General features: G+C 45.8%; 1 protein-coding gene across 1 annotated transcript in view; it reads left to right on the top strand.

The window, feature by feature from the left end:
• Positions 1-27685, top strand: part of LOC139230373 (von Willebrand factor A domain-containing protein 2-like) — a 181270-nt gene that overhangs the window by 122226 nt on the left and 31359 nt on the right. The window contains exons 7-11 of the mRNA XM_070862201.1: positions 7724-7868; positions 9507-9562; positions 10568-10675; positions 17107-17124; positions 17228-17797. Coding sequence (XP_070718302.1) covers positions 7724-7868; positions 9507-9562; positions 10568-10675; positions 17107-17124; positions 17228-17797 — 897 coding nt within the window. The remainder of the gene's footprint in view (positions 1-7723; positions 7869-9506; positions 9563-10567; positions 10676-17106; positions 17125-17227; positions 17798-27685) is intronic.

Here is a 27685-nt window from a genome sequence, read left to right as displayed (position 1 = left end):
TGGCAACCCCTCTTGAGTGCCAGGCCCGACCGAAACCCTCCCTGGTGGTCCAGTGGGCCGAAGTTTTAAAATTGCGAAGGCTCACCCCTTTAAGTGAAGGGGAGAAATGTGGTGATGCGGCGCTGTGATGACGTCACTCCGCACCACCCACAACTTCCGCCCCTCTAGTGTACTCATCGTCTCTACTTCCGCCCCTCTCATGTAATCACCGTCCCCATTAAGAACCACTTCCGGATCCGAATAATAAAAACCCAACAAAGAGCGGAATTTTGCTCAAGAGGCGACCTCAACCACAGTTGCGGTAAAAACCATTGAAACAGGCCTAGAACGCTCCGTTTTGGGCGGGGGGGCAATTTCTACCCCCAGGATTTCTCACTCACAGCACATGGTAAAGTCCACTCCATTTACCAGTATCAAATAAGAGTTCCAGTCAGGGTTGGCAATGAGAAGGCCATCAATGAACTTAAAGGCAAGATCTATCCTGCCTCTTACTCTTCCTACTGTACCTTTAAACCGTGCTGGGTCTTAGACATGGTTGCTTTTTCACAGCTTCATGACAAACTTTTTCAACTCGTTCTTGTTTGGACCAGGAAAATCTTCTTTAATTACAGCCTGTCTGAAATACTGCTGTGGGTACTACCACAAAGTTCTGATGCAGTGCAGGGTGTTATGTATGCAATAAAGGTACAAACTGAGTACTGTTTAACTGAACAAGGTACAACCTTGTTCCTGCTTTATTACAGCCCAAAGTGCTTGACTCACAAAATGGCTGGCCTTTTATACCTGAGCAGCACCATGTGCGTGCTGCTCAGTGGCCTCCAACAATGACACCATCTGGTGGCTACAAACAGCATGTACATACATGACAAGACCCTCCGCTGAGATCTTATCACAGTCTTTCACAGGTTGAGACGGTTGGGTGCTTTAAACTCCCGGGTTGACCGTCTCAGTTCGATTCCTGCCTTGGGTGAATGTGCGGAATCTGTTCTGGCTGGTGGCTGGATGACTGACTTGTTGGGGGTGGCAGTGGTCATGTCAGGAATTGCAAGTCGATTTTTATTGAACAAATCCATCTTGGAAATTCCAGGTTCACTGATGACCCTTGAGTCCAATGAAGGCGGCTGGTAGGTTGGTTGGTCGTCGACGGTTTCTTCGTCCGACTGCTCTCGCTCGTCTGTGTGCCTCAGCTTTGTTTGACCCATGTGTTTCCTGCAAGTTTGCCCATCCTTGAGCTTAATAACAAATACTTCATTGCTCTCCTTGGCCATGACTGTGCCAGCGATCCATTTGAGACCCTGACCATAATTCAACACATATACAGGATCATTAACAGAAATCTCACGTGACACAGTTGTGCGATCGTGGTACTCTTGTTGACTATGTCTTCTGTATTCAACATGATTACTTAAATCCAGGTATACAAGAGATAACTTGGTCTTAAGACCTCTTTTCATCATGAGTTCAGCAGGCGAGACCCCTGTGAGTGTGTGGGGTCTTGTCCTGTAACTCAGCAGTATGCAAAACAAGCAAGTCTGCAGTGACCCTTGGGTTACTCTCCTCATGCTTTGCTTGATAATTTGTACTGCACATTCTGCTTCCCCGTTGGACGCCGACTTGAATGGTGCTGACCTTACATGTTTTATGCCATTAAGTTTTACAAACTCCTGAAACTCCTGACTGGTGAAGCATGACCCATTGTCGCTCACCACTATGTCAGGCAGACCATGTGTCGTGAACATGACATTGAGATTCTCTATGGTTGCGTGGACGTACTGGATGACATGATTATGCATTCTATCCACTTCGAATAAGCATCCACCACCAGTAAAAACATCTTGCCCAGGAAGGGACCTGCAAAATCTACATGGATCCTGGACCAAGGTTTGGATGGCCATGACCACAGACTCAGCAGTGATTCCGCTGGTGCTTTGCTGAGCTGCATGCAGATGTTGTACTGATGCACGCATGCTTCCAGCTCAGAATTAGTTTCTGGCCACCGTACATGGGACCTGGCGATCGTCTTCATCATCACTATACCAGGATGTGTGCCGTGTAACTCACGCACAAACTTCTCTCTCCCTTTCTTAGGCATTACAACTCGATTGCCTCACAATATGCAATCTGCTTGAATAGGCAGTTCGTCCTTGCGACAAATGTACAGATTGGCCTCCTCGCACATTTGCTTAGGTATGGCAGGCCAATCCCCTTTGAGGATGCAACCCTTTACCACCGATACTATTGGGTCCTGGCTGGTCCACGTCTTAACTTGTTGAGCCGTGACAGGGGTACCTTCACTCTCAAAAGCATCCATGATTAACATTAAATCTGCCGGTTGTGACGTTTCCATCTCCGGTGTGGGCAACGGCAACCGGATCAAAGCATCGGCACAATTCTCTGTGCCAGGTCTGTGGAGAATGACATAATCATAGGCAGATAATGTCAGCGCCCACCTTTGGATGCGGGATGAAGCGTTGGTATTGATACCTTTGCTCTCGGAAAACAACAAAATGAGCAGCTTGTGATCGGTCTTTATTTCAAACCTCAGACCGAACAGGTATTGTGGTGTATGGAGAAAGAGTCAGACTGAACACTGTGAGCTCAAAGTAAAGTGTGACCTTAGTCTTTTATTGCAGATCTCCAAAGTGCCTCTCCAACCTGTGAAGCCTTCTGAAATATCTGTGCTCTCAAGGGATTATGGGAACCCTTGGGTCTCCGGGGAATGAGCCCTCTGGTGGCTGTACAGAGTAAATACAAGTCCACATATATAACTGTATTGATGCATCTTTTTAACACCATATACACACAAAAGCATCTTTTTCTACCATACTGTATGCTCTTTCTGCTTTAGACAAACTTTTGGATGTATTCGCGACAGGTTCAAGTTTCCCCGACTCATTGGCTTGTTGTAACACGCAACCAATTCCATATGACGATGTGTCACAGGCCAAAACTAAACGTTTACATGGGTCATAATGCACCAGCAGCTTATTCGAGCAAAGCAGATTGGTGGCTTTCTCGAAAGCTCTGTCTTGCAATGCGCCCCACACCCAGTTATTGTCCTTTCTCAATAGCATGTGCAGTGGTTCAAGTAAGGTGCTCAATTTAGGTAGGAAATTACCAAAGTAGTTGAGTAGACTCAGGAACGAATGCAGCTCCACAACATCCTGCGGCTTGGGTGCATTCTTGATGGCTTTGGTTTTCACGTCAGTAGGTCTGATGCCATCAGCGGCGATTTTCCTCCCGAGGAATTCGACCTCCAGTGCTATGAAGACGCACTTCGAGCATTTAAGTGTGGGTCCCACTCTGGCCCAACGCAGTAGAACCTCTTCCAGGTTGTTCAGATGTTCCTTGGAGTCACGACTGGTGATCAGGATGTCATCTTGGAACACGACGGTTCTGGGAACGGACTTCAGTAGACTTTCCATATTCCTCTGGAATATTGCTGCAACTGAGTGAATTCCAAATGGGCACCTGTGGCAAATAAACAGTCCTTTGTGCGTGTTAATGCACGTAAGTCTCTTCGACGTCTCGACCAACTCCTGCGTCATATAGGCCGACGTCAAGTCCAGTTTTGTGAACGACTTCCCTCCGGTTAGCGTCGCAAACAAGTCATCAGCCTTCGGTAATGGATACTGATCTTATTTCGAAACCCTGTTGATCGTAGCCTTGTAGTCGTCACAGATTCCGACTGTGCCATCACTTTTCAGCACAGGAACAATGCGGCTAGCCCATTCATTAAATTCGACCGGTGATATGATCCCTTCACGTTGGAGTCTGTCCAGTTCAATTTCGACCTTCTCCCTCATCATATACGGCACTGTCCGTGCTTTATAATGGACGGGTCTTGCATCTGAGTCCATGTGGATCTGCACCTTGGCTCCCGTGAAGTTGCCGATATCCGGTTTGAACAGTGAGGGGAACTTGGTCAACACTTGGGCACATGAATCTTCCTCCGACAACAACGTCTTTATGTCGTTCCAGTCGCATCTGATTTTCTCCAACCAGCTCCTGCTGAGCAGTGTTGGGCCATTGCCTGGAACAATCCAAAGCGGTAACTCGTGAACCGCACCGTTATATGACACATTAATTTGTGCACTGCCAATCACCTTTATCAGTTCTTTGGTGTAAGTGCGCAGCTTGGTGTTAACAGTGCTTAGCTTAGGCCTCACAGTCTTAGTATCCCACAACTTATTAAATGCCCTCTCGTTCATGATCGATTGACTCGCCCCTGTGTCCCGTTCCATCGATACCGGCATCCCGTTAAACTTCACATTAATTAAAATTGGTTTACTCTTGGTTATGAAAGAGTACAGACCATACACTTCCTCCTCTGGCATCTCGGATTGCGTATCCGGATCCGCGCTAGTCTGACTCTCATCCTTCACGTGGTATGTTGCAGTTCGCTTGCTCATCTGCGAATACTTGCACTGGAGATGCTCCACTCTCAGACAGCCTTTGCAACTTTCTTGCTTAAATCGGCGCTGCTGGTGCCGATGATTTCCCCCACAACGCCAACACGGAGAAGTTGGATACATTCCCACTGGCAGACTTTGGGCAGCCACAGGTTTCGCGTCGCAGCCGGATAGGCCCTGCCATGTGCCGCTCTGCCGAACGCCGAATCAATCACATTTACAGTACTTGCCAAGGTTCGGTTCTTCACCGATATTTGCTTTAAACTCCTGTCTGTCGTCATACATGATTAAGCGATCTTGGTGGCCCTTTTAAATCCAACTCCTCCACCGCCAGAAGTTTGCGCAGGATCACCTCGTGGTTGATACCGATAACAAAGAAGTCCTGCAGCATGTCTGCCAACACCGTCCGGAACTTGCACGATCCTTCTAGACGTCTCAGGTCGGCAACAAATTCCGCCGCGCTCTGGCCCTCTGATCGAACGTGTGTATAGAACCTGTACCTCGAGATGATGATGCCGTCGTCTGGCTTGAGGTGCTCCCGTACCAATGTACACAACTCTCATATGTTTTCTCTGTTGGATCACTAGGCATGAGTAGATTCTTTATCAGACTGTAGATCTTTGAACCGCACACAGTGAGGAACACGGCCCAGTGCCGATCTTCATTGTCGACCCTCTTTACTTTGTTGGCCACGAAGTACTGGTTCAAATGGCTGACAAAGTTTTCCCAATCTTCTCTCTCCTTAAAAATCCAATCGTGCTCATTTTGCAAACAAAGGTTCTTGTCTTTTTGACGCCAAATGTTATGTATGCAATAAAGGTACAAATTGAGTACTGTTTAACTTTACAAGGTACAATCTTGTTCCTGCTTTATTACGGCCCAAAGTGCCTGACTCACAAAATGGCTGGCCTTTTATACTAGAGCAGCACCATGTGCGTGCTGCTCAGTGGCCTCCAACAATGACACCATCTGGTGGCTACAAACAGCATGTACATACATGACACAGGGGAATTTAGTTCTTCCAGGCTTGATGCAGACTGGGTGAGCACTGTAATAGAAAATCTCACAGTATTCATGAGATTGGCTTCATTAATCACATGCTCATGAACATTTTTGCCCATGTTATTGCAATGGCCCAGCTCTGTACCCAGCTTCACTGCTGTCAATTTCTATCATTTGCTGAAGAAAGAACTTGCATTTATGTAGCATGACCTCAGGATGTCCCAATGCGCCTTACAGCCAATGAAGTACATTTGAAGTGTAGTCACTGTTGCAATGTAGAAAAAGGAGCGGCATGCGGCAGCCTGGAGCAGCGTGGCGGTCTCGACCTGTGAGAGACCATCAACAGCAGGTCAGGGCCATAAAAGGAGCGGCATGCAGTGGCCCTGGAGCAGTGTGGTGGCATACTGGGCCTTTATACACTGGAGCTTAGAAGGATGAGAGTGGATCTCATAGAAACGTACAAGATTCTGATGGAACGGGACAGGTTAGATGCAGGAAGAATGTTCCCTATGTTGGGGAAGTCCAGAACCAGGGGACACAGTCTTAGAATAAGGGGTAGGCCATTTAGGACTGAGATGAGGAGAAACTTCTTCACTCAGAGAGTTGTTAACCTGTGGAATTCCCTACCGCAGAGAGTTGTTGATGCCAGTTCATTGGATGTATTCAAGAGGGAGTTAGATATGGCTCTTATGGCTAAAGGGATCAAGGGGTATGGAGAGAAAGTGGGAAAGGGGTACTGAGGTGAAGGATCAGCCATGATCTTATTGAATGGTGGTGCAGTTTCGAAGGGCTGAATGGCCTACTCCTGCACCTATTTTCTATGTTTTCTATGTTTCTATACCACTGCAAGGTACAGCACGAGCACATCCAGGAGGGCGACGGCAGTGAAGAGGATGACTGGCTTGGACGTCACCATAACCCAGGTCGCTGATTGGAGAGTGGCCAGGAACAGCAGGAGTGGCACGGTCGGGGCGAAGGAGCGGCGAGAGATTGCAGAACGACGTGATCGGGGCCCAGGAGAGGCGTGAGTTCGGGGCTATAAGAGCCGAGTGCCCACACTGCGATATGTGTGCGCACTAGATCCATGCAGCAGAGCTGGTCTCCAGTCATCTTGGTTAATCCTTGCCACTGGACCAAGACCTAGCTCTGTCAAGCCCATGTGGTGGCTGGTGTACAATGGCCACCACACATTTAAAAAAATCTATGCACAGGCATCTTCCCCCCTTCAATATGTAGTTCGGGACCTGGAATATCTGGTCCTTCATTGTAACACCTGTGAACGCATCCCTTTTTGTTGTGGGAGCAAGTCATCCTCGACACGAGGGACCGCCTAAGAAGAAGAGTAGAAAATGCAGTAGCCAATTTGCACACAGCAACCTCCCACAAATAGAAATGTGATTATGACCAGATAATCAGTTTTAATGTTTTATTCGTCTCATCTGAAAGACAGTACCTCCGACAGTGCAGCACTCCCTCAATAGTGCATTGGTGTGCCAGCCTCCATTATGTGCTCCAGCCTCTAGATTGAGAATTGCTAACAGTGCTTCTGTGACTAACCATATTGGTGGCAACTTGCTGCCCTCAAGCTCACACTGTAACAACTGATTTGCTGTCCGAAAAGTATAAAACGTGTACATGTTTACATACAGTGCTTGCACCTGCATACTCCGGAGATTAGCTGGATGGCTAAAATCCTTGATAGGGTTTGATGGGGGGCAAATAGCCTTTTGTCAGACCATGCTTTTTTAAGTCACCATGGTGTTTTAACGTGGCTCCCACATAATTATAATTTAACATTATATACTCTTATTAACATTTAGACTCTGGATTTATTAGAGTAGAAGCGCATGGGTTTGAATAGGAGAATGACGAAAAATGGTCAGATCAACCTCAATATTCTTTTCTCCAATGGAAGTAAGTTTAGCTCGGTGAATCTCTCGTCATAACTTAAAATGCCATGATTGTTTTTAACTCTAAGTTTGCTAACCCTTTTTTAATTCTTGTGTTTTTTGGGATGGGGAATGGGGAATGTAGGAAATTAAACCAGTATTGGTGGAGTCAGATGACTTTTGGGAGGTGGAGAAAATAGGACTGCTGAGATGGAACCTAGATGTTGGAGGGAGCTGATAGTCTTTTCTAACATTTCTGTGTGTCCATTTTTTTCTAACTCCAGTTTGAATGAAGACATCCTTGAAATACATGACTAATCATTTCACTACCAGTGTAATTAACTTTCATTATTTGTCTTTAAAATTCACTGACAAATTTATAAATATTTAATGCAGTCATATTTTGTCCTAATTTTACAGCCTGCAGAGTGGTGGCACAGTTTTGTCACAGAACAACAGTCAGCGCCGAGAAGAAATACCTTGGAAACCATATTTGCTGGAAAGGCAAAAACAACAGTGCAAAACAACACGGAAAACCCATAGCTACCTTCTGTCCTTTCTACACGTCAGTTCGTTCAGCTCTCAATAGCAGCAGATACATTTAGAGAGTGTGATTATTTTGTCTGACATTGATTTCACCAACAGTCGTCGTTTGTAGCATGTGAACAGGAAATCTGATTGGGAGAATGATGGCTGGGAACCAAATCAGATAATGTCACCAGGCATCCGCACATATGTTCTACATGTGCATGTATGCATGTACATATCCTGGGCACACATCTACACACAGAAACATATAAACATGCACATACATACATACATACATACAATCTTTCTTCTCCTTGGCATATTAACATAGTTACTAATTTGACTGGCATGTAAGATTCTTCCATTTCTCATAAGGTAAGAAAACATTCAAAATAATTATCCTCGCATTTCCCCTTCCCAGCCTAATCAATATACACAATCACAATTATGTGAAGAAGCTACTGCTATAGCTATGTGTAGTGCGATTGTTGCCAAACATTGCTATAGTTCTACAAATCTTTACTCTGGTCACAATTTTTTGAATGCATTTACAATGCATGGCTTGATGTTAGTTCTGCAAGGCAAAGATCTAAAATATTATGGTTGGAAATTCAGTTTTACCACAACATAGTTAAATACCAGCTCATTGATTTATTGAATATATATCGGCCTAGAAATCCTGGCCTCCCCGGGTCCGTACATAGAAACATAGAAAATAGGTGCAGGAGTAGACCATTCGGCCCTTCGAGCCCGCACCACCATTCAATATGATCATGGCTGATCATGCAACTTCAGTACCCCATTCCTGCTTTCTCTCCATACCCCTTGATCCCAGAGTGTATACGGACTCGGGAATGCATCGCAAAAGCCGGTTTTCAGCGCACAATGCGCATGCGCTGAAAATCAGCTTTTCCAATCTGTCTCCACATCTCGGCAGCCAGGACATTTGCATGGGCCAGATTGCCGTATTTATCCATATCTTGCCCAGCAGATGTCCTGGAAAATCTTGCGCCTGATAAAAGCAAGTGCACAGCCTACTTTTACAGGCGTAAGAGTTTTAAAACTTACAAAAACATAACAAAATAAAATTTTAAAAAACACTTCTTATTGTTAAAACTCTGCCCACTATGGTAAGTTTATTTTAAACCATAATTAAAATGTTTTTTTAAAAATCGGAAAAAGATATTTTTTTATAAGACATTGATAACTTTAATTTAAATTAATATTAAATATGTAGTGTATTTTTTCTATTTTTTATTAGCGTTTGGGTGTTTGGAGGGTGTTTCTCAATCATAATAATGAGAACTCTTACGGAGTTCCCATTATTATGAATGAGAAAATACTGTACCTTGATTGGCTACCCAGAGCCATGTGACTTCAGCTCCAGCATATGGACGTCCCAACGTGCACGCGCTCCGACGTGCAATCAGTGGAGGCCTCAGGACCGTGATCTCTCGTGGGCGCAGCAGGTAAGTGCGCATCTTTTTTTCCCTTTTTCAGTCATTCGCCGGGAGGCCTCGACCGGGATTTATCAATTTTGAAGTGACAATGCTATCATGCTAAAAAGATGAACATGTTACCGACTTTGTAAAGACAAATGCACAGTGGCAGTTTGAAAAGTCACTGGGAAATGTGGTTGCTTCATTTTAATAGTTGGAATTTTTCATCCATTCAGCTGGAAAAGAACATACAATCAGATTCAAAGTCGCTGTTATCGCACCATCTGCCCAGGTAAATATATGTACCTGGAATTAAATTTAAATTAAACATGTCGTGTATTTTTTTCTATGTTTTATTAGTGTTTGGGTGTTTGGGGGGTGTTTCTCAATCATAATAATGAGAACTCCTACTTACGGCCAAAGTTACAGCAGGAAATTGGAGAAGCCCTGTGGAAGTTTTACCCGATCTTCTACAAGCATCAAGTCTCCTGCTGGTTTGGATTTTTCATGAGATTTTTTCACCTTCCACCTTTTTAGGATAAATGATCTTTCCCAACACTGTCATTTTGCAACTGCCTACTAGATAGTGCATGACTGTATCCTGAATGACTTGTCTGCTGAACGTCCCTTCCTTCCTGCAGGGCAGTGCCTAGCATCTGCTTGATGTCTTGTTACAGCAGTTGAGGTTAGATGAGAATGAGGAATTTTCCACACAATGATAGTGAGATTGATGAAGATAGCATCGAGAAAATGAAATGCTTGGAACAGTATCTTTCATTAGAACGTGTCAATGTCCGTCTTAGTCAGTTTGATCTTCTTCTCCTAGTTACTCTCAATTGTAGCATCCTTTGGAGATGTTATAGAGGATAGGAAGGGAGATAAGATCAGTGGGCCGGAAATCTCAGATTGCACGTCTACATCCCCTCAGCTTTAGAGTTGCATTGGTAGATGTAGGAAACAAAATGTATGCGATCCTCTTGGCCAGGGAAGGTCTGAGATATGTGGAGACCCAAAGAAGAGAAAATACTCTGAAGAGCGAGTCTCTTCTTCAATGACAATGACAGATGTTTTTGCTTGTTTTTATTGTGATAAACATTCCCTGTCGTCCATGGACAGCAATATTTTTGATACATTGCTGCACCCTTCAACCAACCACCCAATTATTACAGATCTGAATTGACTATATGTTTGCAGAATATTTGTAGTCATAATGCTAATCCAATCTTCTCATTTCTCTAATGGTGCAGTATCACAAGTATGAAATATGATTTTTGCTCTTTTCTGTGTACTATTGCAGATCCCTGTGATTCAGGTCCATGTCGTAATGGAGGAACCTGTGTTACAGAGAATGTGGATGAGTACAGCTGTTTGTGTCCCCTTGGTTATGGAGGGGACAAACACTGTAGTAAGTATATATTATAAGATCTTGAACTAAGGACTAGCACTTTATTTTCAATTGTTAGATGTTTTATTTAGGATGTAATAGTATTGTGAAATAAGGTACCTGATAACACCATATTAGTGGGAAATTTGAAAGGAGTCAAGAGACAATTGGACATGTTTCAGGAGAGAAAGTAGATTGAGGGATGTGGTGAGAGAACTGGCTAATTACTTTTTCCTCTTAAAAACTCTGATGTTCATTGTGATAGGTGAGACACTCAATCCTGCATTATAACTCCGGAGATAAGGAACAATAAGGGGAAAAAGTCACTGGTGGGGGTAGTCTATAGGCCCCCCTAACAGTAGCAACTCTGTTGGTCGGAGAATAAACCAGGAAATAGTGGGGGCTTGTAAAAAGGGAACAGCAATAATGATGGGCGATTTTAACCTCCATATTGATTGGACAAATCAAATTGGTCAGGGTAGCCTTGAGGAGGAGTTCATAGAGTGCGTAAGGGACAGGTTCCTTGAGCAGTACGTAACGGAACCAACCAGGGGGCAGGTTATCTTAGATCTGGTCCTGTGAAATGAGACAGGATTAATAAACAATCTCCTCATAAAGGATCCCCTCAGAAAGAGTGATCATAGCATGGTTGAATTTCAAATTCAGATGGAGGGCGAGAAAGTTGAATCTCTAACCAGCGTACTAAGCTTAAATAAAGGAGACTATGAAAGTATGAAGGCAGAGTTGGCTAAAGTGGACTGGGAAAATAGATTAAAGTGTAGGACGGATGATGAACAGTGGTGTACATTTAAGGAGATATTTCACAACTCTCAAGAAAAATATACTCCAGTGAGGAGGAAAGGGTGTAAGAGAAAAGATAGCCATCCGTGGCTAACTAAAGAAATAAAGGATGGTATCCAATTAAAAACAAGGGCATACAAAGTGGCCAAAACTAGTGGGAGTACAGTAGACTGGGAAACTTTTAAAAGCCAGCAAATAATGACTAAAAAAATGATTAAGAAAGAGAAGAATATAAAAACAGATAGCAAGAGTTTCTATAGGTATATAAAAAGGAAAAGGGTGGCTAAAGTAAATGTTGGTCCCTTAGAGGATGAGATCGGGGAATTAGTGATGGAAAACATGGAGATAGCAGAAACTCAGAAAAAAATATTTTGTATCAGTCTTTATGGTAGAGGATATTAACAATATTCCGACAGTGGATAGTCAAGGGGCTATGGGGGGTGGGGGAACTTAACGCAATCACAATCACTAAGGAGGTGGTACTCAGTAAGATAATGGGACTAAAGGCAGATAAATCCTCTAGACCTGATGGCTTGCATCCGAGGGTCTTAAGAGAAGTAACAGCAGGGATTGTGGATGCATTGGTTGTAATTTAACAAAATTCCCTGGATTCTGGAGGTCCCAGCAGATTGGAAAACTGCAAATGTAACGCCCCTATTTAAAAAAGGAGGCAGACAAAAAGCAGGAAACCATAGACCAGTTAGCCTAACATCTGTGGTTGGGAAAATGTTGGAGTCCATTATTAAAGGAGCAATAGCAGGACATTTGGAAAAGCAAAATTCGGTCAGGCAGAGTCAGCATGGATTTATGAAGGGGAAGTCATGTTTGACAAATTTGCTGGAGTTCTTTGAGGATGTAATGAACAGGGTGGATAAAGGGAAACCAGTGGATATGGTGTATTTGACAAGGTGCCACATAAAAGGTTACTGCACAAGATAAAAGTTCACGGGGTTGGGAATAATATATTAACATGGATAGAGGATTGGCTAACTAACAGAGAACAGAGAGTCGGCATAAATGGTTCATTCTCTGGTTGGCAACCAGTAACTAGTGAGGTGCTGTAGGGATCAGTGCTGGGACCCCAAATATTTACAATCTATATTAACGACTTGGAAGAAGGGACTGAGTGTAACGTAGCCAAGTTTGCTGACAATACAAAGGTAGGAGGAAAAGCAATGTGTAAGGAGGACACAGAAAATCTGCAAAAGGACATAGACAAGCTAAGTGAGTGAGCAAAAATTTGGCAGATGGAGTATACCGTTGGAAAGTGTGAGGTCATGCACTTTGGCAGAAAAAAATCAAAGAACAAGTTATTATTTAAATGGGGAAAGATTTCAAAGTACCACAGTACAGCGGGACCTGGGGGTTCTTGTGCATGAAACACAAAAGGATAATATGCAGGTACAACAAATGATCAGGAAGGCCAATGGTATCTTGGCCTTTATTGCAAAGGGGATGGAGTATAAAAGCAGGGAAATCTTACTACAGTTATATAACGTATTGTTGCGTGCAGTTTTGGTTTCCATATTTACAAAAGGATATACTTGCTTTGGAGGCAGTTCAGAGAAGGTTCACTAGGTTGATTCCGGGGATGAGGGGGTTGACTTATGAGGAAAGGTTGAGTAGGTTGGGCCTCTACTCATTGGAATTCAGAAGAATGAGAGGTGATCTTATCGAAACGTATAAGATTATGAGGGGGCTTGACAAGGCGGATGCAGAGAGGATGTTTCCACTGATGGGGGAGACTAGAACTAGAGGGCATAATCTTAGAATAAGAGGCCACCCATTTAAAACAGAGATGAGGAGAAATTTCTTCTCCCAGAGGGTTGTAAATCTGTGGAATTCACTGTGTCAGAGAGCTGTTGAAGCTGGGACATTGAATACATTTAAGACAGAAATAGACAGTTTTTTAAATGATAAAGGGATAAGAGGCTATGTGGAGCGGGCGGGAAAGTGGAGCTGAGTCCATGATCAGATCAGCCATGATCGTATTGAATGGCAGAGCAGGCTCGAGGGGCCATATGGCCTACTCCTGTTCCTATTTCTTATATTCTTAGTAAATTAAAACATTCAATCATTGGGTCCTCAAGGATTTTATGAAGGTAATCAATCTCCAGGATCGATTGCCTTGACTTGCTGAGATGTTGGTGCCTTTCTTAGAGCCTCATCAGGACTCTAACCAGCTCTCAGCTAGGTTTCCACCCCATTTAAACTGCACTCTAAATTTTGCTGGGGTGAACAGGAAAGTCTTAAGCACACCCCTCCCACATCTTGGGATTATCTCTAGGGATATTCCCAGGCTGTCCCAGGAATTCCATCAATTACACCTCCATCATGCCCAACAGAACTCTGCTGAGAGCTGGCCTGCATTCTGCTGTGGGTCTAGTAAAGGCCCCAAGACTGAACGAGAGGAATGTAATCAATCCCAGAGGGTCGATTACCCCTCCCAAAAACATATCCACTTGCTCTTTTAGAAGCAATAAAGAAATTCTAAGCATTTTCTCTTCTGTCCTTCCCAGGACTCAGTTCTGCCAACAGAATGGTATGATGCTGCTTCGATTTTCCTTGTGGTTGTCAGGGCAGACACTTCTGCAGTGCTCGTAGAGGCACGGGTTGCCCTCCTCCGGGTATTTAATTGACCCTGTCCTATCTATTTTGGACACAGTTAACAGCAATGGAAAACAGTAAAATTTCAGTCCCTTAGTTACAGGAGTCTGAAAAGAACACTAGGAATATGAACATTTTGGGGTCAAAATTCGGTACCACCATTTTTGAGGCGGTGTCACCAGCTGAGTGCTGATTTTAGCGACGGGTGTTAGATGCAACATCAAAGTCCTAAATTCAGTTTTTACGCTAAAAAGTGGCGTTGCACGCTCATCCTCAGACGGGAGCTCAGGAGGCCGACTGAATTTCCCGACGGGAGGCTGCCGCCATGCGAGAAAAAAAACGGGAAGAAAAAAAAGAACTAAAACTTCTCCGATCCACATACACACTCCCCCACTCTTAAAATACATGAAAACATGCAGAAATAAATAAAGAGAAAAACTTACCTTGCTTTCTGGGCAATTCTGCCCGAGATCCGCTCTCTTACGACAACTTTTTCCTTGCTGTACGACTGCCTGTTCCATACAAAGCAAATGTCACGACAGAGGCGTTAGAGGCGTTGTACGCTGGATGACATCACCACGCGGGTGGCATTAGCCAGCCGTTTGCCACCTCCCGCACACGGTAACAAGTGGCGTCAAGAATCGAATTTTGACACCATTGTTTTTTGGTTTCAAAGATAGTTTAAAGTATCATGATATAAGTTAAGCACTGTTTCCTATTTATCTGCTGATTTATTTTGCTTCTACAGGAAAACATGTTTGTAATAAATCTGATTTGTATTTTTATCCTGAACAATACGCTCTGACAGTGTGGTGTTTTTCTGTCTATCAAAGTGATTAGTAGTTTATGGTGAGCATTCTATAGGACTTCTTGTGCATAACCTGGTTTATAAAGTGGTATAAAGTTATACTATTAATCCTGAAACATGCTAATCCCAATCACCACGTGTTAAATTGTAAGATTTGACATAGGGAATGCTGGTTCATCTATGAAAGCTGCAATCTGCCCTAAACACACACACAAAGTTTAGAGAGGGCTCAAATCGTAACATTCATTAAAAGCTGATATTGAGGCCAATTATTTACCCTTACCTGGATTTTTCTCAATTCAATCATCGTGATTGAACATACTGCAGATCTCTTGTTATTTCCTGTCTCTGCCATATTAACATTTTAAAGCCAGATTTGTATTGCTAGTTGCATAAATTCACTGCAAATATCATAGTCAGGGTTAATAGTCAGCTGGTGTAAAGCATTCGTTCAGCCCCACCAGGAATACTGTGTACAATTCTGGTCCCCGTACTACACAGGATTCTTGCTCTGGACAAGGTACAGAGGAGAGCAGATCCCAGGGATCAGGTACCTGAGCTATGAGGAGAAAGATAGAATTCACATTTATATAGCACCTTTCACATCCCTTGAGATATGAGAAGAGGGTAAGGAGACTGGAAAAATTAAGGTTCAAGGGAAATCTTATAGAATTTTCTAAGAGATAGGGATACACTAAACTCTAATAAAATGTTTGATACAACTATAAGTTCTCTAATAGGGGTCCAGATTCAAGCTCAAAAGAGAGAGGGTGAATGGATATTTATGATTGAATTACTTCATGAGTAAGTGATGAGGATATGAAACAGACGTGGAAATATTGCTGGAAAATTCAAGAGAGTTTTTTAGGTGATAGATCTGATCCAGAGGTTGAGTATGTTTTTTTTTAAACTTTGATGTCAGCTAAATAGTCTTTTCCGGTCCTGTGAATTTCTGTATTCCTAGAGTAGCTGCATCATACTGTCATTAGGCTATTCAACCTCCAGTGAGATGGTTTAGTTGTGGAATAGCACTGGGTTAGATGCAGTATAGTTGTGGAATAGCACTGGGTTAGATGCAGTATAAAAGTAGTCCACACGTACCACAAAAACTAATGATATGCATTTGAAACCATGGGGCCGAAATTGACCTTCGCCCCGTTTGGGCGGATAATTTGAATTAAAGTGATGATTCTCTGCCCGAATTGATGGGGCGGAGATTCAATCGAAATTGTCCTCTTTTACAAAAAAATAATCGGGCTAGTGTTTGGGTGGCTGAGGGAGGCTTTCTGCCAGGCCAGCGGCCCAGCACCCAAGAATGGGTGCAGGCTTGCCGATTGGCAGCCTGGCCGAACCCATGGCCACCATTGTCAGGCCGACTGCAGAGTCAGCCGACAATTAAAATAAAATGGCGACCACGGCGGTGCACCCTCCTCCTTAAGGGCAGATGCACTGCCCAGCCACTGGCAGCTTCTCGCTGGGAAAAGCTGTCGGGGCCACCGACTGGCGGCAGTTCCGCTCTGGCGGGGCAATTTCCCTCGCAGGGTGGGAATGGGTCACACCAGGTGGTAAGGGGTCAGTGCATGCCTGACGGGGCGGGAACACGGGGCGAGGCAGTAACCCGTTTCCACCGCCCCTGGCCCGGGGGCAATTTCGGATGGGTTGGACCATCTGCCGGCCCCCGGTCGGAAAGGCCTTACTACCCCCCAGCCCCTTAGAGGCGGTAATGGACCTCAAAGAGGGGGGCAATTTCGGACCACCCAGCCGTATATTTAGCACGTATGAAGTTAAGTGAAATAGGCCACACCCATCGGGTGCTCGAACTCGCTCTAAAATTTGAAATCCTACTGTGCATGTACAAGGTACACATACGTAAGCATGCAGTGTAGTGCTCAGTGTTTCAAAGGTGACAGGAGCATCACTTTCAATAGCCAATATAACCTGGCCAGCATGAGTGAAGGGGCCCTCAAACTATGACAGCAGCGTCAATTGTTCAAGTGATCTGATATAAACTCTGAGTACTGAAGCAGATATCAGTAGTGAATAAACCAAAACAGAACATAAGAAATTTCTTTAATTTAGAGAATTAATTACTTTGAAATCTGTACTATTAATACCACTTTATAAATTATATTTCACAAAAGGACTGAGATTGCTGTAAATCTACGTAAAAAGCAATTGTATCAATCTTACTAAACACTTTCCTTTAATAATTATCTTTTAATATTTTGTTATACAGCTGGAAACAGATACCTCAGTAAGTACCTGACTTAGACAATACACTCAGTGGAATGCGCCATTTCAAAGCCTATGCCGTTGTCTTGTCCTCATGATCCAATGTATTTACGTCCCCCATGCAGTACCCGCTGGCATTCTGGACTGTTCTGTTGACCTGCTCTTTTTGGTGGATGGATCATGGAACATGGGCCTTGAGGGATTCCTTCAAGCTAAAGCTTTTGCTAAAAGACTTCTTCGATCCATCATGACCTCTTCAGCCAGAGTCATAGTGGGTTTTGCTCAGTATAGTGACAGAATTCGTATCGAGTTTGGAATGGGACAGTACAGTGGCTTAGATGAATTGCTAAAAGCAATCGATGACATTCACTTCAATGGAGGTAACACTTTCACAGGAAAGGCCCTGCATTATGTAGCTGAACATGGTTTTATGATCAGTGAAGGCTCCAGAATTGACGCTCCCCATGTTCTTGTGGTGTTGTCCAATTCTAAATCTCATGACTCGGTGATACACCCTGCACAGTATGCTAAAGAGAGGGAAATATTTATTCTGTCTGTTGGAGCAAACCGTATAATAAATCAACTAAACGACATAGCTGGAGATGTTCAGCTGGCATTTACATATAATGAACCCCAGGAACTCGACAGAAAGGTTTTGGAGCTCAGGACGAAAATATGTGGATTTAACACACCTGGTAAGTTGTTTTATTGTTTTGGTTCTTTGTTGCAGTCTAATAATGAGCACTTAGGCCCAGATTTTAACTCTGGACGAGATTTGGGCGGGTTGGTAGTAAGTTGGAAACACACTCGCTGCAGCAGAAATGAGGCTTGAGCTATTTTAATAAGGGGCAACTCAAATAATGCACCTAGTTTGGGTCAGTAGTAAGATAACCATGCTTTGATCCCAAATCTAATGCTGTATCTCTAATTCAATGGGTAGGATGTGCTGATGCATTCCTTTAATATGTTAACTTGGAAGTAAAGTCTTTTGTTCATGGAGAAAAATACTATAGGGGAAATTTTCTGATTTTCCAGATTCTGTCTGCAAAGCCCAGCTGGCAATGTGGGTACTGCAAAATTTAACCCCAAACCTAAAATCTTTTCCTTTGATTATTTTATAAAAACATTGTGGACTAGAAACTCGGGTTGTTTGTGCCTCCCATTAGCGCCCACAAACAAATTTTTGCCCGGCCGCAGCTAATGACTCCCACTAAATTCCGGTAACCCATAGCGCCCTGCTCCACTGCGCTGACAACATCATCACTGTGCACAGTGCCCCGTTTTTGCCCTGGAACAAAAATCGGGCGATGCCAGTGACAGCTTCAGGTGACGTGAACTGGGGTGCTAGTTAAAGGGGAGGTGCTGGCCATGTTAAAAAAGGTTTTGCTGATTTTCTTCGGCGTCCCATTGGTGCCGCGATCGTGGGGTCCGTGCCACGATCGTTCAGCCCGGCACTCTGCTTGACTGCCAAGCTGTTGGCACGACACCCGCTCCCTGGTGGCCGATGGAGACCTGCTTCTTACTTGCAGAGTTTGCAGCTTCAGCACTTCCCTTTATTGACGGGAAGAGCCCTTCCTACGCGGCAGCGTATGTGGCCCAGTGCGTAGCGCTGTGTCCTGCTCCCGACCCGTCTGCTGCACTACTGCCCCAGAAATGAAGTGGAGATCGTTATTTTGTGCTCCACTTCCTTTTGGGGGTGGTAACCTGAATTTTTTGAATGGGGAGGGACTTCCGCGCCTGGTGCAAAATGTCCCGCCTCCCGAATGTTCCACCCCCAAATGGGACACAACCCAATTTCTACCTGTAAGGCCCTAAAAATCCACAAGCTGCGATCTCTGCAATTATGCTGGGGTAGTGATCTCTGACGACAACCTACAGAGTATTTTGGGGTCAGTGAGAGGCCACTTAATTTGAGCACCCGATCCACTAGAGATACATTTGGGTTAGTAATTTGCCTTTGAGAGTCCAAGATGTAACCCAGTCCTGGACCCCCCCCAGGTGGGTCCCACTTCTAGGAGAGTGGTGGTTAGTATGCTTCTTCTTACTCGGTTCCGGCAGGCTCCCGAGAAACCAAGGCTGTGAGAATTTACTGCAATGTGTTCTAGATGCAGGTGGTGGACTCCTCCCACTTATCTATCATCTCAACTATATGTGACGAAACTGACCCACTGTCTGCACACAAATTTATTCTCCTGAAACATTGTCCTTTTGAATACTGGGCCTCTGTGATCTAGCTCACTCGTGCTCAATGACTCACCTGGATTCACCAGCCCTTCTGATTCTCGAACTAATTTCTCGTGAGCAGGAATCTCTGTGCTGGTGCAGGCGCAGTTGGTGAGAACATGGCAGCAGCTGTGGATCTGGGGCTGTCCGGGCAGTCATCCGATTGGCAACTCTATGACGTGAAAGACAAAAGTCTTGTTTAGCTGGGCTTGCAGTTACTTTCTCTTTCTTCAGAGAAAGATGTGAGTGTAAGGGCTTTGTAATAAGAAAGCACAAGAAGCTGAAACTACATATGATGAGCCTTGCCCAGCCTTTGCCAATCTTCACTTGGCAGCTCACCTCCAATCTCAACCTCTCCTACAGGCTCTGCTGTCCATTTGCCTACTATAACTAATTCCTCCCTTTCCTGCGGACTTAAGGTTTTCAGTGATGGTGGTCCTCCCCTGGTCACCTCCGTAACATCACCTGACTCCGCCCATGCCTCAGCTCATCTGCTGCTGAAAACCTCATTCATGCTTTTGTTACCTCTAGACATGACTATTCCAATCCTCTCCTGGCCAGTCTCCCATCTTCCACCCTCCATAAACATAACTTCATCCAAACCTCGCAGCCCATATCCTAACTCGCATCATCCCATTCACCCAACACCCCTGTGCTCGCTGTCCGGCAATGCCTCTATTTTAAAATTCTCATCCTTATTTTCAAATCCCTCCATGGCCTCACCCCACCCCCGCCCCCCCCTATCCCCGTGACCTCCTCCAGCACTACAACCCTCAGAGATCGCCACGCTCCCTCAATTCTGGCATTTTGCACATCCCGGATTTTAATCATTCCACCGTTGACGGCCATGTCTTCAGCTGACTAGGCCCTAAGCCTTGGAATTCCCTTGGGCCTTGGGCACTCTGCCTTTTGATGGGCCAGTATGCCTGCTCTCACCCATTGTACAGAAGGCCAGTGATTGAGCCAAATACTGGGAGCACGGCATCTTATGCCAATGGCCTTGTTTGGGGTAAGCAGAGATTCCACGCCTTACAAAGCCATTAGCAAAAAGTTGTCAAGTTGCAAGTGTCTATGGGCTAGAGTTTCCTCATTTTTTGCATGCTTAACGCCCACTTAACATCCATTTTTCCTCTGAAATTAGGTGTAATGCCCATATATTGCCCATTTAGCCACAAAATGGAAACTGACAGGCATTTTTCAGAAACTTATCGTCGAGTGTTACTTTCCCCGTGTGTGTAATGCCGGGAAAACATTTTACCGCCTGCCCACTTTTTTTGGGCGGAATCATCAGAATGGGCGAAATCAACGCCCATAATATCGCCCGAGTTAATTCCACTCGGAATTAATGCTGAGATTCAATAATACCGCCCGCCCACTTTTTTTTGTCGTAAAGATCACATTTGCCGAAACTAGCGGCCATCAGATCTCCCAGTTTCACTTTCACCACTTCGCACACATATTGCCCACAATATCACTCGCCCCAAAAAACGCCCAGAAAAAGTGGAACGAACCGGAACTAATCACAGCGTTATGGACACCATGTTCTGCATCACATGTCGCATCCTTTAAAAGGCTGCTGTGCTTCAACCTCGGGGGAGTTCGGATGTACTCTGGAAGTCGTTGGAGTTGATGTGAACATCAGTACAAACATCTTGACCATTCTATGACCAATTGGAATTGAATAGGTGTCTTCATCGGGACATTCATTGTTTGTGAGCAATCGGTGGCAAACAAAGAGCTACTGCAGTGGAGCCTATCCTTTCTCAGCCTCGCTTGATGAACGATTATATGCAGCAGACTCGAGATCGCCAAAGGTACGCTCTACTGCATTATCTGTCCAATGTAAGACGTGCCAGACTGATGAGGAGGACCAGACATTACACCCCCCGCAAGTACAGGGAGAAGCATTCTTACCTCAACTTGCCCGACACCACCTGCCTTCGGAGACTGCGCTTTTCAAAGAGGTTATCACTGTGGTATGCCAGCTGATAAGGGGAGATTTGCAGCCTACCAGCACCATCAGTACTGCACTGTCCATCGAGGCCAAAGTCACCGCGGCACTGTCGTCCTACACCTCGGGTTCTTTTCAGGCCTCAGCTGGCGACATTTGCGGTCTGTCTCAGTAGGCCATACATTGCTGCATTAGACAGGTCATGAAGCCCTGTACGTACACAGGATGGACTTGATCAGTTTCCCTATGACCAGGGAGGCACAGAGTAAGAGGGCTCTAGGATTCTCCAGAATTGCAAACTTCCCCAAGGTGCAGGGAGCAGGACTGTATGCACATCGCTATGCGGGCACCTTTTCAGGATGCAGAGGTTTTCAGAAACCGCAAGGGATTCCACTCCCTGAATGTCCAACTCATTGTTGACCATCAGCAAATTATATTGGCAGTGAATGCTGAATTTCCAGGCAACATCCATGATGCTCACATCCTGCGTGAGAGCACTGTATCTGACTTGTTTAACAATCAGCCACAAGGTCAATGCTGGATGCTTGGTGACAAAGGATATGACCTCGCCACCTGGCTGAAGACCCCTCTGCGTGACACCCACACTGAAGCCGAGAGGCGATACAACGAGAGCCACAGAGCCACTCGCAATTTTGTGGAGAAAACCATTGGAGTGCTTAAGCAGCTGGAATGCTGGACCACTAAGGAGGCGAGCTCCAATACCACGCTGAGCAGATAGCTCAATTCGTGGTGGTGTGCTCCATGCTGCACAACTTGGCGATCAGTAAGGGGCAAGAATTGCCTGATGAGTCTGACAGTCCACCTCACCAGGGAGAGGAAGAGGAGGACGAGGAGGCGGATGCTGACATCGGCTCACGCGATCAGGCTGGCACTGAAGCCATGCCTCTGCCCCCCTGTAGACCGCATGAAAGGGCCCGTGGTGGCATAGCTGCAAGAGCCTTACGTCAGGAGCTCATCAATGGGCACTTTGCCGGAAAGAAGGTTGGTGCTATTTACAAGGCTGACACACTGCTGGGTGTGCAGGTCATACATCAATGGTGGGCATCACTTTGGTGACAGTTAAAGTTTAAGTTGATTGAAGTTAAGTGTAATTATACCCTTTGATGTTAAGGAATCCCCAGCGTGTAACGGTGCAGCTATCCGAGCCAATGCGCACCAAGGTTTTGTTAAATAAAAAACATTTAAACCGAACAGTTGTCTGAAATCACCAGTATTTCTGTAAATTCCAACCCTCCCCCCCACCCCCCCCCCCCACTTCTCCTCCCAACCTCTACCTCTTCCCCATCCCCTCCTGACTCCAAGCCCCCTGGCCGAGGAGCTCCTCAGGCGATGCTTTATTGTAGGGGGGATGACGACCGAACCACTGCTTGGACGGATATGGGAGAGGACGGTCCCGAGGTAGGAACATGCTCCGAGCCAGAAGCAAGATGTTGCTCCTGGCTCTCTTGTGTGGTTGGCAATGGGGGTGCGGCACCTTGGGGTGCAGTGCCGCGCTCCAGGACCACTGGGAGCCCTCTGCCACCAGTGTTCCAGGCTACCAGCTCCAGGGCCTCCACCATCCTTTCCATGTTATATCTTATTTGTTGGACAAAAACGCAGTGCCAACTATGTTCTTGGTGCTTAGTAGGCTTTTTGCTGCTGGTGAATCTCCCTTGTGCCTCCCACAACAGCCAAATAAGCACACACCACAGCCACACACGCCTTCAGTCCCTCTCAGCTCCCTCTCTCTCTGTCACCTCTTCTGCACATGTCATGATGACTCTTGACCTCCTAAATCATGGGAATCGAGTGTTGCCATGCCATTGCTAAGGACGGTGACACTTTACGACAGAAGGTCAGCAAGATTAAACGCTACCGCCCATTTCATATCGCTCGCGGTAACGATCTATTTCAAAAATGGAGACTTGCTGCTTTGAGAATGGGCGAGAAGGCGGCGATCTGAAATCCCACTTTTACCGCCCACGCCAGAAATAACACCCATTTTTGGGCAATATACACAAAAGTGTAAAATCTAGCCCATATGAGTCAAAATATTGTGGGCATTATATTTTTGCACTTTTGTGCTAGACATTTCCTTGCATTCAGCATCATGACCCACTTCCATAAGTGAATGTTGCATCTCTTATAAGCCATGGTGAGCCCTTATCTGCCCAATATCTTGGTAAATTTAGCAAAACCCAGGGATCAAATAGAGAAACCTTTGCCACCTCAGCTTAATGGAACATATCAATAGCTTTGTACCCTTGACTGTCTCAAGCTGACTCCCGACGGGGAGAAAGTCAGGGTCAGATATATCATTCAATATCATTTGTTGATTTATTGGAACAATGAAGGTTAAAAAAAAGCTGCTCCTCTTATAGGTATAGTGGAGGGACAGCCCATTACAGGTGTTGGATTTCTGCGGGAATTCCCTGCTCTCCTGCCCTAACTTTGCTGTCTCCCACGACAAGAGTAGAGTGCTCATGGGGAAGAGTAGAGTGCTTCCCCAAAAGCTCCATGGCCTGTTCCTCATAGCATGTGAGGGATTTAAAGGTAAGGAATCCCCCTCTGGTGGCCTGCCTCTAGCGACTGCTGTGCTCCATTTTCAACAAAAAGAAACATTGAACATATGAAGGGAGGCTAGCAGTTGAGGGAGGTATGGCAAGTAACGCAGGAGAACTGAAGTAAGAGAAGAGCGGATATCAGCCTGTTAAAATGGAGGAAGGGGTTTGAGGGTTGTGCATGCAATTGCTGTTAGAGAAACTGGGTAGCCATAGTAAAAAATCCTGAGTTAATCAGAATGCAAGTTGAAAGATTAGTTGTACAAGTGTTGCTTTGAGGGAGCGGGGTGGGAAAGGAGAATGTCCAATAAGTTACCTTAACCAGCCTTGGTGAGGTCATTGAACTTCTTGTGGCACTAGTCAGCAGGCAAGGTGAGATAGTTGGCACTCAGTGCTCTACTAGCTCTGTCCAGGGAGCAAGAGTGAGATTGCAAGCATGACCATCCTGGAATCTGTGAGGCTGAAATTGCCCACCGCCTGAAAAGGGGCGCGCCTACCAAATTGGAAGTGTTCCAGACGCACCACTGCATGGGGCGGCCAAACCAGAGAAATTCAGCACTTCGTGCTTTTTTTTGCAGTGGGGCAGAAGTGACCTCCTCGTGGAGGTAAGGTAGAATGGCCATCACCCGTGGGGCAGAAGTGGGAGCAGGGCGGAGTGACCAATGCTGCAAAGCATCAACGCCACGCTGGTGACATCATCACGCTGGCACGTCACAACATCCCTCCCCATCAGGTAAAGGGAAGGGCTGCTGTGAACTCTGCAGCCACTTTAGTGACAAACACTGGACCACCAGGGAGGGTTGTGGCCAGGCCAGCGGCCTGGCAACCAAGAGGGGTGCCAAGCTACCTGGTGGTGGCCTGGCCGAACCTGTAGCCATAATTGTTGGCCCGACCTGGCAGTCGGCCGACAAAAAAAAATAACATGGCATCGCCAATCGGTGCCACCTCCCCGTTAAGGGCGACCACACCACCAAGCCACAGAGAGTGTACTGACAGCAAAAGCTATCGGGGGCACTGATTGTGGCTGCGCAGCTCCTGCGGGGCAATTCCGGGAAAGAGGCAATTTCCTGAAGGGCAATTTCAGTAAGGGGTCAGTGCGTGAATGCCATGGCGGGAAAACAGGCGGAGTGGTCTCCTACAAGGCTCCAAACCTGAGGAAGGGCAATTTTTAAAATGGCGGCCCCTCCGGGGGAACTGGGCAACCATTCCGCAACAACCCATGGCCACTGCTTTCAGGCAGCCAGATGACTTATAGAAAGGGGCAATTATATGTAAGGAGGGATGTACTTGCATTAGAGGTGTTGTGAATGGAGAAAGAGTCAGACTGAACACTGTGAGCTCAAAGTAAAGTGTGACCTTAGTCTTTTCTTACAGGTCTCCAGAGTGCCTCTCCAACCTGTGAAGCCTCCTTAAATACCTGTGCTCCCAAGGGATTATGGGATCCCTTGGGACTCCAGGGGATGAGCCCTCTGGTGGCTATACAGGGTATATACAGGTTTACATATATAACAACACTCCCCCCCACAAAGTCAATAGTGTAACTATTTACAATGTGAGTCGATCTGGGACCCTTCTTGCCCTGGTTGATCGTCTTGGTGTGAAAGCTACTGTTGTTGAATCATTTGTTGGACCCTCGCTGGGCTGCTGTGCAGCTGGCCTTGCTGGGCTGCCTGGTGTGTTGGGCCCTGTTGGGCTGCTGTGGATGATGAATTCTACTTCGTGGTCAACCGTGGTGCTGGTTGCCACTGGTGTGTAAGTTGGGGGATCGACAAAGATAGGGTCCTAGGTGGGTTGATCAGGATAGTCCGTGAATCTGAGTTTGATTTGGTCCAAGTGTTTCCGGTGAATGAGTCCATTTGAAAGTTTGACCCGAAACACCCTGCTCCGCTTTTTGGCCACACCAGTGCCGGGAAGCCACTTAGGACCTTGTCCATAATTTAATACAAATATAGGATCATTGATATCAATCTCGCTTGACACATTTGCGCTATCATGGTATGCACTTTGTTGCAGCTGCCTGCTCTCTACCTGTTCTTGCAGATCAGCGTGAACTAACGAGAGCCTTGTTTTATGTGTTCTTTTCACGAGCAGTTCAGCAGCTGGGATCCCAGTGAGTGAGTGGAGTCTCGTGCGGTAGCTTAGCAGGACTCAGGATAGGCGAGTCTGCAGTGAGCCTTCAGTTACCCTCTTCAAGCCTTGCTTGATGGTTTGCACTGCTCTCTCTCCCTGACCATTGAACGCTGGTTTAAACGGGGCAGATGTGACATGTTTGATCCGTTATGGGTAATGAATTCTTTGAACTCAGCACTGGTAAAACATGACCCGTTGTCGTTCAGCAGGACATCGGGTAGGCTGTGTGTGGCAAACATGGCCCGCAGGCTTTCAGTAGTGGCAGCCGATGTGCTAGCCAACATTATCTCACATTCAATCCACTTGGCGTATGCGTCTACAACCAGAAGGATAATTTTACCCAAGAACAGGCCTGCATAGTCGATGTGTACCTTAGACCACGATTTGGAGGGCCAAGACTATAAACTTAGCAGCGCCTCCTTGGGTACATTGCTTAACTGCGAGCATGTATTACATCTGTGCACGCAGGACTCTAAGTCCGCATCGATACCGGGCCACCACACGTGGGATCTGGCTATCGCTTTCATCATTACGATGCCTGGGTGGGTACTGTGGAGGTCATTGCTGAAGGTGTCTCTGCCCTTCTTGAGGACCACTACTTGATTGCCCCACAGAAAGAAGTCTGCCTGTATAGACATCTCACCTTTGCGCCGCTGGAACGGCTTTAACTCTTCCTGCATTTCTACTGGGACATTGGACCAGCTCCCATGAAGCACATAGCTTTTGACAAGAGATAATAAGGGGTCCTGGCTGGTCCAGGTTTTGATCCGCCCGGCAGTGATGGGTGATTGCTCACTCTCAAATGCTTCCATAACTGTGGCTAGATCTGCGGGCTGCACCATTTCCACCCCCGTGGTGGTCAATGGCAGCCTATTGAGAGCATCGGCGCAGTTTTCTGTGCCTGGCCTGGCCTGTGGCGGATGGCGTAGTTGTATGTGGACAACATGAGCCCCCATCTCTGGATGCAGGCCGATGCGTTGTTATTTATCCCTTTACTCTCAGAGAAGAGGGATATAAGTGGCTTATGGTTAGTTTACAATTCGAATTTTAGCCCAAACAGGTAGTGATGCATTTTCTTTACTCCATAGACACACGCTAATGCTTCTTTCTCAATCATGCTGCAGGCTCTCTCAGCCTTAGATAGACTCCTGGATGCATAAGCAACCAGTTGCAGTTTCCCGAAATCATTAGCTTGTTGCAATACACACCCAACGCCATATGACGACGCATCACATGCTAGTACCAAACGCTTACATGGATCATACAACACAAGCAATTTGTTTGAGCATAACAATTTTCTCGCATTTACAAAGGTATTTTCTTGGCTTTTGCTCCAAACCCATTCGGCCCCTTTTCATAGTAAGATATGCAATGGTTCTAACAGTGTGCTGAGATCTGGTAAGAAGTTACCAAAGTAGTTCAGGAGCCCCAGAAACGACCGCAGCTCCATCATGTTCTGAGGCCTCAGTGCGTTCTTGATTGCCTCTGTCTTCGCGTTGGTGGGCCTGATGCCGTCCACCGCAATCCTCCACTTCAGGTGCCAGGAAATCGCACTTTGAGCATTTTAACCTGAGCCCCACACAGTTGAGTCAACTAAGAACCTCCTCCAGATTCTGCAGATACTCGACTGTGTTCTGACCTGTGAACAAGATTTCATCCTGGAAGACCACGGTGTGCGGGACCGACTTCAGTAAGCTTTCCATGTTTCTCTGGAATAT

The sequence above is a fragment of the Pristiophorus japonicus genome, chromosome 2 (genome assembly GCF_044704955.1).
Source record: "Pristiophorus japonicus isolate sPriJap1 chromosome 2, sPriJap1.hap1, whole genome shotgun sequence".
Taxonomy (NCBI): domain Eukaryota; kingdom Metazoa; phylum Chordata; class Chondrichthyes; family Pristiophoridae; genus Pristiophorus; species Pristiophorus japonicus.
The sequence above is the reverse complement of the archived record's forward strand: the minus strand, read 5'-3'. Positions and strand labels throughout refer to the sequence as shown.